The sequence below is a fragment of the Haematobia irritans genome, chromosome 1, assembly GCF_050003625.1.
Source record: "Haematobia irritans isolate KBUSLIRL chromosome 1, ASM5000362v1, whole genome shotgun sequence".
Lineage (NCBI taxonomy): Eukaryota > Metazoa > Arthropoda > Insecta > Diptera > Muscidae > Haematobia > Haematobia irritans.
Window position 1 is genome coordinate 152,335,390 of NC_134397.1, and position 11,792 is coordinate 152,347,181.

General features: G+C 43.1%; 1 protein-coding gene across 1 annotated transcript; it reads left to right on the forward strand.

Annotated features, from left to right (window-relative positions):
* The first annotated feature begins 641 nt into the window (after positions 1 to 641).
* Positions 642 to 5,913, forward strand: LOC142232519 (uncharacterized). The gene is made up of 2 exons (XM_075303269.1): positions 642 to 3,645; positions 3,869 to 5,913. Exons 1-2 carry the CDS (start codon positions 642 to 644, stop codon positions 5,911 to 5,913), a joined length of 5,049 nt encoding a protein of 1,682 aa, XP_075159384.1.
* The last annotated feature ends 5,879 nt before the right edge of the window (positions 5,914 to 11,792 follow it).

The following is an 11,792-nucleotide window of genomic DNA, read 5'->3' on the forward strand; positions in this document are numbered from 1 at the left end:
ATATGCCGAGACATAGAATTTGATCAACATACAGTGAGCGTTTCTTTCCCCACCGTTGCTTGTGCGTCCTTTTGGCCAACGAGTGATCGCTGCTACATTCTGTATATGTTCTTTACTACTCTTGGTTGGAGAACATAGGCGGAGACCAAGCCATTGCATTTGATCAACATACAGTGAGCGTTTCTTTCCCCACCATTGCTTGTGCGTCCCTTTGGCCAACGAGTGATCGCTGCTGCATTCTGTATATGTTCTTTAATACTCTTGTTTAGATAAGCGACCAAGCTATTGCCGTTGATATAGTGAGCATTGCTTGGCCCACCATTGCTACGCTCTTTAGGAGGCACTTACTCTCTTTGCGTTTGGATTGATAAGAGAAAAGTAGTTTGTTTCATGGCGAACACCCTACGGTAGGGAACTTCGTCGCATACATTGTTCGCACCTGGATATATGCGTAGTATTTCGTTCTTGGAGTTATCTGGGTGACCTGGCTGCACAGTGTGCATCGAAACGCTCTAGCGAATCGGGATTGCATTTGATTTGGTATATAACAATTTAGAGGCGTACCCGTTCTTTCATTATTACGCGGGAATCGGCTCATATATACCGGACTTCTTACCATTGTATCAGTTATATCGTACGCTATGTCTTTCGATTCGTTCATTCGCTTGGCCGATTCTATTGTCGAATTCGAAGCCGATCTAGGCGGCAATGTCTATCCGATCGATTCCGTGCATTCTATCAGGATACACCTCGAAGAATTGAGGGGAATTTGGAGGGATGTGAAGACGGAGTTTGACCGGTATTTACAGGATAGGGCGGCTGAGCAAGATTCGGAGGACGGCACACAGACCTCGGATATTGAAGCTTCGGAGCTGGAGAATGTTCGCGCGAAGTATAAAAGTACGTACGTGGCGTACTGCAGGTGTATGGCGAGATTATCCCAGACTTCTGAGGAATTGCAGAATAGTTCCAAAGTTGCGAGATCCACTCCGATTTCTTTGCCTGCGGCCGAGTCGGTTGCTACTACTACCGGTTATTCATTTACGTTGCCCCCTTGCGACACCGAGGTTTTTTGTGGCGATTATATGGCATGGCCCACGTTCCGGGATATGTTTACCGCCATATACATAAAGAATTCGCGACTTAGTCCTGTGGAGAGGTTGTTTCATCTGGTTCAGAAGACAAAGGGTGAGGCCAGGGACATTGTTCAGAAGAGCCCGCTTACTGACCGCGGCTTCGAGATCGCCTGGAACGGTCTGTGCGATCGTTACGAAAATAAACGGGTTCTGGTAAACGGCCAGCTGCGGGTGCTCTTCAATTTACCGGATGTTAAGGTCGAGTCCGCGCAAGGTATAAAGAGGCTTCAGCAGGATATAAACTCGTGCATTTCCGCCTTGAAGATCTACGATATTGATGTTGCGAGTTGGGACCCCATTTTCGTATTTCTTTGTTCTAATCGACTTCCGGATTCGACTCTGACGTTGTGGGAGCATACTTTATCTGACAAGGCGTCCATTCCAAAATGGTGTGATTTAGATAAGTTCCTTACGAATCGGTATCGAACATTGGAATCCGTTTCGGAGATTCGTAATAATCCCCACAGTAGTCTCTCTTCGCAGGACCCAACGACGGGGGATCAGTCGAGACGTTCGAAAAGGGTGGGTTCATTTCAGAATCGGATCACTGCTCCTAAGTGGCCCCTGTGTCCGAACGAGTCTCACATTATACGTAAGTGCTCGAAGTTCCTCAATATGAGCCCTGATATGCGTCGATCAGAGATTAGGCGGCAGGGGTTGTGTTTGAATTGTTTCTCAAGGTCTCATCTCGTTAGGAATTGTCCAAGCGGGAGTAACTGTTTCACTTGTAATCGGCGGCATAACACCCTTCTGCATGGAGCGTCGGATGAGTCGACCGCGGGCATGGCCGAAGCCGCGGATGTGACGGGCTCCAATTTACACGCGAATTCCGCTTCATGTTCAGGTTCATCTTCCATACAGTCCACCGAGTCGGGAGCTGGAGTTTTTCAGTCGTGTTTCGCGTCGCAGGCTCGAGGCGTCATACTGGGTACCGCTGTACTTCATCTTTGTCATCTGGGGGTGAAGTACTCCGTTCGCGCTCTTTTTGACTCCGGTTCGGAGGGAACACTTATATCCGAACGTCTGGTCAACAGGCTGAGGTTGCCGTGTAGGAGTACAAGTGCTCAGGTGGCAGGATTGAATGATTCGGTTTCTGCCAATGTTCGTAAGGAATGCGATATTTTATTGTCATCGAGGGTTCGTGGGGATGTTGGAATAACGGCCAGGGCCTTGGTTATTCCGAAACTTTCTGGCAATCTTCCGTCAAGGTCAATTCCTGCCTCAGAGTTTGAGGGTTTGCCGAACATGATTTTGGCGGACCCGGATTTCTTTAGAAGTTCGCCGATCGATTTGTTGCTTGGGGGTGATGTGCTGCCGTTGGTAATGCTTTCGGAGGTAAAGCGAAACGTGTGTGGATCGCTCATGGCTCACGACACCGTATTCGGGTGGGTGCTGATGGGGCCCGTTGGCCAGGATCCTCCCCGGTCAACCGCGATATTGTGCAACTATTGTGAGATCTCGCTGGACAAGGAAATCGCGCGTTTTTGGGAGGTGGAGAATCTTCCGAGGAAAAATTTTATGTCGGCTTCCGACATATTCTGCGAGGAGTTATTCAGGTCTACAGTGTCGGTAGGGGAGGATGGCAGGTATGTTGTTCGTTTGCCTTTCCGCGAGGTCAGTGACAATGGTGTTGGTTTAGGCGATTCGAGGAGAAGCGCTATGTCTCAGTTTCTTAGGAATGAGGCACGACTTAGTCGAAATCCCACATTCAAGGAGGAATATGATTCAGTGGTTCGGGAGTATAGCCAACTGGGGCATATGCGCAAGGTTTTACGACCGCCTGGTGACTCTGAGCCTTCGAGTTATTATATGCCTCATCACGCGGTGGTGAGGCCTGACAAATCATCCAATCGTGTCAGAGTGGTGTTTAATGCTTCTTCTCCATCTTCCAATGGCGTGAGTCTTAATGGAATCCTACATACAGGGCCTACGCTTCAGAATGATTTGACGATGTTAATTCTAAGGTGGAGGTTCTTTCGTTTCGTTTTCAACGCTGACATACAAAAGATGTATCGTCAGATATGGGTTCATCCGGAGCACACGAGGTTTCAAAGAATTTTGTATCGTGATAATCCTACGGACAAAATCCAGGAGTTCGAGTTGCTTACAGTGACGTTTGGGGTTAACTGTGCGCCGTATTTGGCCATTCGAGTTCTTCATCAGTTGGCGGATGATGTGGCCGATCTTTATCCACTGGCGAGCGACATCCTTCGAAATGCTATGTATGTAGACGACGTATTAGCAGGTTCCCATTCGCTTTCTGCAGCAAGGGAGTCAATTCGGCAGTTAGAATTGGCTCTCTCATCTGCCGGTTTTCTGTTGAGAAAATGGACTTCCAATCATGCGGATCTTATAGCCGAAATCACTCCCGAGCATCGGTTGTGCAACGATTTCTTGCGTATTGACCACGAAAGTACGGCGAAGATGCTTGGGATTCGATGGGATGCTCATTTAGATAGTTTCTTTTTCGTGGCCAGGGCATTCCCTCATCGGGAGACACACACAAAGCGTACGATTTTGGCGCAGATTGCGAAGTTATTCGACCCTGCTGGTTGGCTATCACCCTGCATAGTTCGGGCTAAGATATTGATGCAGGAGGTTTGGGGATCCGGCGTTGGTTGGGACGATGAACTTCCTATCGGGATTCTCTCTCAGTGGTGGGAGTTTGAGTCTACATTCTCTTCCATTAATTCCATTCGTATTCCTCGTTGGTTGAATTTCGTCCCCGGTAGTGTTTCATGGTTTCTGCGACGCGTCCGAGAAAGCCTATGCAGCGGCGCTCTATATTCGTATCGTTGATGGTGATTCTGTTTCCGCTCATTTGGTTTACTCGAAGACACGGGTAGCTCCCTTGAAAACATTGTCCATACCGCGATTGGAGCTATGCGGTGCAGCGTTGCTGGCGGGAATGCTTGACTGTTTGCTTCCCCTACTTGAAGTTCAGTCCTATTCTATATATTGCTGGACGGATTCTACAATTGTTTTTTCATGGCTATCAAAGTCTCCTGGGTCCTGGAAGACATTTGTGGCCAACAGGGTATCCGACATAATCCAGGTTGTTGATTTCTCCAAATGGCATCATGTTGCTTCAGAGGAAAATCCGGCGGACCTCGCGAGCAGAGGGCTAATGCCGCCCGATCTAGTGGCAAACGAATTGTGGTGGTCTGGTCCCAAGTGGCTTAGTGATGTCCCGGAACCATGGACGAACTCGAGTTTCTTGGAGCTGTCGGATACTGCTCTGGAGAGGAAATCTCTTCAGATTCATTTCGCGTATTTCTCGGATTTCGAAGACGTCCTTGAAAGGTTCAGTTCATTCCCTCGGGCTTTGCGGGTACTTGCCTATGTGTATCGGTTTTTCTATCACACACATTCTAAGTACCGCTCGAGGTTCGTGCACCATTCTATTTCTCTCTCTAGCTCCGAACTGTCTATGGTCCGAGACAGGTTGATTTCCGTTACGCAGAGAGCGTTTTACCCAAACGAATACCGCGGACTAGAATCTCACAGTTCAGTTCCAGCTTCAAGTAGAATCCGCAATCTTAATCCCTTTATGGATGCTGAGGGGTTAATTCGTTCCTGTGGTCGCTTAGCTCATTATCCTGGCCTTACGTATAACGAGAAGCATCCTATCATTCTACCTTACAATTGCAGATTTTCAAAGCTTTTAGTGGCATTTGTTCATTCGGTGACGTTGCACGGTGGTAACCAACTTATGATGAGGGTTGTTAGGGCGCAATACTGGATTCCCCGGATTAAGAACTTGGTAAAAGCCACTATCAGTCACTGCAAGCCATGCATACTCTACAAAAAGCGGTGTCAGTCACAGTTAATGGCCGCTCTACCTCCGGAGAGAACCGAGATTTCGCGTCCTTTTTCTCGGACAGGACTGGACTTCGCAGGTCCATTCGATATCAAGACTTATAACGGAAGGGCCTGCCGTATAGTAAAAGGATATGTATGCGTGTTCGTCTGCTTCTGTACGAAGGCTATTCATTTGGAAGCGACTTCTGAGTTGACCACAGCCGCGTTTCTGGCAGCATTCCATCGTTTCGTTGCACGTCGTGGATGCCCTGCCGATCTGTATTCTGACAATGGTACTACGTTTGTGGGTGCCTCCCGGATGCTGGCTCGCGACTTTTTAAGGACATCTCGGGAGGCATTAACGGCGCATTATGCGCATCAGCGGGTGACGTGGCATTTCATCCCTCCGGGAACTCCACACATGGGGGGATTATGGGAAGCGGGCGTCAAGAGCTTCAAATCCCACTTTCGTAAATTCGCTGGCTCGATGAAGTTCACTTTCGAGGAGTTCTCTACGCTTTTGGCACGCATCGAGTCATGTCTTAATTCTCGGCCGCTCTCACCTCTATCGCAGGACCCCAATGATCTTTCGGCCTTAACCCCCGGACATTTTTTGGTGGGCACTCCGATTCTAGCTCCTGTTGAGCCGCAGATTGATGGCTCTCGAATATCTTTGCTTAAGCGTTGGGAGAAAATTAAGGCTGTACATCAGCATTTCTGTACCCGATGGAAGTCCGAGTATTTGTCCGAACTTCAAAAACGCCACAAGTGGCAGACCCCCGAGAGAAATTTGGAAAACGGTTCTCTTGTGGTGATTAAAGATGATAACCTTCCACCGAATTCATGGCGTTTAGGTCGAGTGTCCAAAACATATCTAGGTCCAGATAACCGCGTGAGGGTAGCCGATCTAATAACTCAACGGGGAGTGGTTACCCGACCCCTTGTCAAACTCATTGTTCTTCCGCAGGAGGAATAAAAGTGTATATTTTTTCTCTCTCCTCCCAATTCTCTAGCATCATGCCCAAGTCACCATCTCGTCCAAAGTTTTCCGGAAGTAAGGTGTCCAAGGCCAAGTCCTACACCTGTCATCTCTGCAACTTTCCCCATCCATTACGAACCTGTAGGAGGTTCTTAAAAATGAACGTCAATGAACGCCTGAGTGTTGTGCAAAAAAGGGGCTATTGCATAAACTGTTTAGCCCATGAACATTCTCACGGCAGATGTTTTTCCACATCTGGTTGCCGAATTTGCCATAGCCGCCACCACACACTTCTTCATCCTTTGTCAACACGTAGGAAGGAGACACGCACCAAACGCTCCAGATCACCCACTTCGGCTGCTTCCCAGTCAACGGCCACCTCTGTAACCCGCCCTTCAGGTCCCATCCCGGGTCAGGAGAGGACGTCGCTCTCGTCCCTAATGAGACAAAACAGCGTGGTGTTGTTACCCACCGTGCTAGTGCGAATTGATAGCAGGAAGAAGGAGTCTCTTGTCCGATGTTTGCTGGATTCCGGTTCGCCTTTTAGCCGAATATCGAGAAGGGTGGTGGAGGCACATAAGCTCACGACGCTCACGCTCCAGGATGAGACACTTTGCCCTTTAGTCCTGAGGTCCCGTTTCGACTCCAGTATCAAGATAGAAACAACTTTACGCGTGGACAACCGGATTGCGATGAAGACCCCGTCCAAGTCCCTTTCGGAGTCCTTCAAGGAGAACTTTCCAAATCTTCTGCTGGCAGATTCGGGGTTTTTTGAGTCCTCTCCCATCGACATAGTTCTCGGCGTGGATTGGTATCCTAAAATTGTTTCAGACGGTTCATTTTCCAGACCCGGACTACCAACGGCAATGAACACGATTTTTGGATGGGTTATCTACGGGGCATCTTCCTTCTAGACCGAATGGTCGCGGTCTAGCTGTTCAATTTCACTTTAGCTCACCATTTCGGTATATATGAACTCATAAGAAATAAATTTGCATGGAATTTAATGAACAAAAACACAAACTTTCCTTTCTTTGCAACATCATGAATTTAATTTGTTACTAACCTATTTTTAGGTGATTGTAATCCGAAGAAGCATTGGCGATACCCATTTCAAGCATTTTGGTTGCAGTGACACTGCAAGGCGGGCGGTAATGTCTACGCCAGAATCCGGCATTGTTTCTTCGTTCTGACCGGTGGCAACACCAGAACACTTTCTAACATGATCCTCGCTGTAAATCATCTTTTGTTCTCTTTCGCTACACTCATGCTGTGTGGGTTCGGGGGTGATCGTCGTTGCTTCGAGGAGTTATGATCACTTACAAACCGACTGGCTTCACTAACACCTGGTAATATTTTTCTCCTAAACATTGTACTTTGAATAAAAGCACCTCTTGTACTTTATGAATTCTAATTTCGCTGTGTTATTATTTCCTTTCCTATCATTTCATACCGTTTCTCAACAACTTCTGGGAGAAACCTTGTGATCAACGCAAGATTTCTGGCTCAGCAGCTATATCAACTGTTCTCCATTCTAGAGGAAAATTGCTCACCGATTTGTGGCGTTTTCACTCTAAGAGAATCAAATTTCGTCCGATCTGACTGAAATTTGGTACATGGTGTTACTATTTGTTCTCTAACAACCATGCAAAAATTTGTCTACATCGGTCCATAATTATATATAGCCCCCATATAAACCGATCCCCAGATTTGGCTTGCGGAGCCTCTAAGAGAAGAAAATTTCATCCTATCCGGCAGAAATTTGGTACATGGTGTTAGTATATGGTCTCTAACAACCATGCGAAAATTGGTCCACATCGGTTCATAATTATATATAGCCCCCATATAAACTGATCCCCAGATTTGGCTTGCGGAGCCTCTAAGAGAAGCAAATTTTATCAGATCCGCTTGAAATTTGGTACGTGGTGTAAGTATATGGTCTCTAACAACCAAGCAAAAATTGATGCACATCGATCCATAGTTATATATAGCCCCCATATAAACCGATCGCCAGATTTGGCCTATTTAAGGAGCAAAACTCATCCGATCCGGTTAAAATTTGGAATATTGTCTATATCGGTCCATAATTATATAACATATAGTCCCCATATAAACCGATCCCAAGATTTGACCTCTGGAGCCTCTTGGAGGAGCAAAATTAATCCGATTCGGTTGAAATTTGTTACATTGTGCTACTATATGGCCGCTAACAACCATGCCAACTTTGGTCTATATCGGTCTATAGTTATATATAGCCCCCAGATAAACCTATCCCCAATCACACAAAAATTGGTGCATAGCGGTTCGTAATTGTATATAGCCCCCTTAAAAAGCGACCCCCATATTTCAATGCGGCTCTCTAATTACCGCTCAAATCTTCATATCCGTTGGTAATTTTTTAAAAACTTCCCTACCGGGTCAAGAACTGAATTATATACATATTTAATTTGTTTTGTTTTTTTGTTTTTGTCTAATATATACCACGTATGAACTAAATTACAATTTAGAGGACGATGTTAAGAAGTTTTAAGATGGCAAGGTCTTCGGCAAGTATCACTACAGCCCAAGTAATTCGATTGGGGATGAAAGTCTTGATTAGAAGTTTCTACACCCTCAAAAAATCGCTTTCTAACATATGTTCCAAACATATTTTGCAGGAATACTGCCGAAACATTAATATGTTTGTTTTATGTCAACATATTAAATGTTTGGAAGCGTAAATATTATATGCTTGGAATATTTTTCCCCAAAGAAGATTGTGATAATTTGCACTTCCACGAAATTTTTTAGTTCTTGGTACGTTTTCAATTTTATAAAATTTTTTAAATTTTACCTTTCGCCTGGACGGAGAATCGAACCGAGGACCACACAGTTTGTAAGCTAACACACTATCCACTGGTCTACGTAACAGGTTGGCTGATAAGTCCCCGGTCTAACAAAGAAAAACACATTTTTTTGTCAAAATTCGTTTTTATTATTCAACATAGTTCCCTTCGAAGCCCAATTCATGAATTTTTGCCATCGTTCTCATTGACTTGTGGGACGGTGCGTTGTCTTGGTGGAACAACACGTTTTTCTTCTTCATATGGGGCCGTTTTGCCGCGATTTCGACCTTCAAACGCTCCAATAACGCCATATAATAGTCACTGTTGATGGTTTTTCCCTTCTCAAGATAATCGACAGCGGACTTTTGAGTCTTTCCACGCTTCGGAGACGGTTCACCGGTCGCTGTCCACTCAGCCGACTGTCGATTGGACTCAGGAGTGTACACTGTTAGAAAAATATGTTTTTCATATGTTCCGATATAAACAAAATGTGTTTCGGGCACAATTTTTAAACACAATATATTTAAGTGCCAACATGTAATGTTCTTAAACTAACACTAAATGTTTGGGACACATATTTTAATATGTTAAAATATTTTATGTTTGGGGCATAAATGTTTCATAAAAATAATATGTGTGAATGTAAATATATATAAATTTACAAATTTCGAGTAAACATATATATGTTTACAATTTCTGTGAAACGGTTGTATGTTGTTTCGGAAAACTGCTTATGATAAGGCCAAAAATGTGATATGCTTAAGTCTAAATATTATTTAATTTGAATATTAGAATGAGTATTCGGAGTAAAGAGAATAGACATTCGGAACCAAGAGCATAGAGATTTGAGCATGTGTTTTCGCCTTGAGAGGAGAATTTTATGTACACTGTTAGAAAAATATGTTTTTCATATGTTTCGATATAAACAAAATGTGTTTCGGGCACAATTTTTAAACACCATATATTTAAGTGCAAACATGTAATGTTCTCAAACTAACACTAAATGTTTGGAACACATATGTTAATATGTTAGAATATATTATGTTTGGGGCATGCATGTTTCATAAAAATTATATGTGTGAATGTAAACATATATACATTTACAAATTTCGAGTAAACATATATATGTTGTGATATTTTATTCAGAGAGAGAGAGAGTATAGAGAAAGAAATAGAGATAAAAACCGGGAGGGTCGACGAAAGATATCAAATTAACACAGCGAGAGAATCAAAAGAGAGCAATTTCTGTGAAACCGCTTATATGTTGTTTCGGAAACTGCTTTATGATAAGGCCAAAAATTGTATATGCTAAGTCTAAATATTATTTAATTTAAGCCTAATTATTAGTTAATTTGTGTATATTATAAAATTATTTATGTATGTTTATACTCGACCCCACGTTCTTCCTTTGTTAGAGTTTTTGAATTCCTTCCAAAATTTCAAACTTTTATACCAAAACCAGTTTTTTATTACAAAATTGTTATTTTTGCAATAAAAAAATAATATCTTAGCCAAAAGCTCAGTCTATTTCGTTTATATCAAGCACTGTTTCTGACTGTAAATCTTTAATAACCCACATTTCGAAGTTTCATTATAAAAATTTAATATAGTATAAATATAAATGTGTAAATTTAAAAAAAACAAGTATATACAGCACTAAGTTCGGCCGGGCCGAATCTTAAATACCCACCACCGTGAACCAAATATTAGGGTTTCCTTTGAAATTTCAGGAGGGCTTGAGGACTTGAGGACACTTCCCGAAGATAAATTTAAAGATTTCAACTATGAGGACTATATCAGATTCTGGATTTATAAGAACCATTTTTGTTTGAGTTTTAAAGGAATCATTAACATCTCTTGTAAGTGTGCAAGAAAATTATAAAATAACGTCTTGATTTGAAATCTTAAATCTGTAGAAGTAAAATCTGGAAATTTTACATTGAGTTTCAAGCAATTTTCATGATCAGTGCGCCTTCTACACCCTCAAGAAGTGAAGTCGGTCTATATGGAGTCATTACCAAATGGACCGGAATATTTACAATTTCAGGCAAATCAGATAAAAACTACGGTTTCTAGAAGCACAAGAAGTAAAATCGGGAAATCGGTCTATATGGGGGATATACCAAAATATGGACCGATACTCACCATTTTCGGCACACCTCTTTATGGTCCTAAAATACCTCTAGATTTCCAATTTCAGACAAATTGGATAAAAACTACGGTTTCTATAAACCCAAGACCCCAAATCGGGAGGTCGTTTTATATGGGGACCATACCAAAATATGGACCGATACTCACAATTTTTGGCACACGTATTTGTGGTCCTACAATACCTCTAGATTTCCAATTTCAGGTAAATTGAATAAAAACTGCGTTTTCTATAAGCCCAAGAAGTAAAATCGGGAGATCGGTCTATATGGGGGCTATACCAAAATATGGACCGATACTCACAATTTTTGGCACACGTATTTGCGGTCTTATAATACCTCTAGATTTCCAATTTCAGGTAAATTGAATAAAAACTTCGGATTCTAGAAGCCCAAGAAGTAAAATTGGGAAATCGGTCTATATGGGGGCTATACCAAAACATGGATCGATACTCACCATTTTCGGCACACCTCTTTATGGCCCTAAAATACCTCTAGGTTTCCAATTTCAGACAAATTTGATAAAAACTACGGTTTCTATAAACCCAAGACCCCAAATCGGGAGGTCGTTTTATATGGGGACCATGCCAAAACATGGACCGATACTCACAATTTTTGGCACACGTATTTGTGGTCCTATAATACCTCTTGATTTCCAATTTCAGGTAAATAGAATAAAAACTGCGGTTTCTATAAGCCCAAGAAGTAAAATCGGGAGATCGGTCTATAAGGGGGCTATACCAAAACATGGACCGATACTCACCATTTTTGGCACACCTCTTTATGGTCCTAAAATACCTTTAGATTTCAAATTTCAGGCAAATTGGATAAAAACTACGATTTCTATAAGCCCAAGACCCCAAATCGGGAGGTCGGTTTATATGGGGACTATATCAAAACCTGG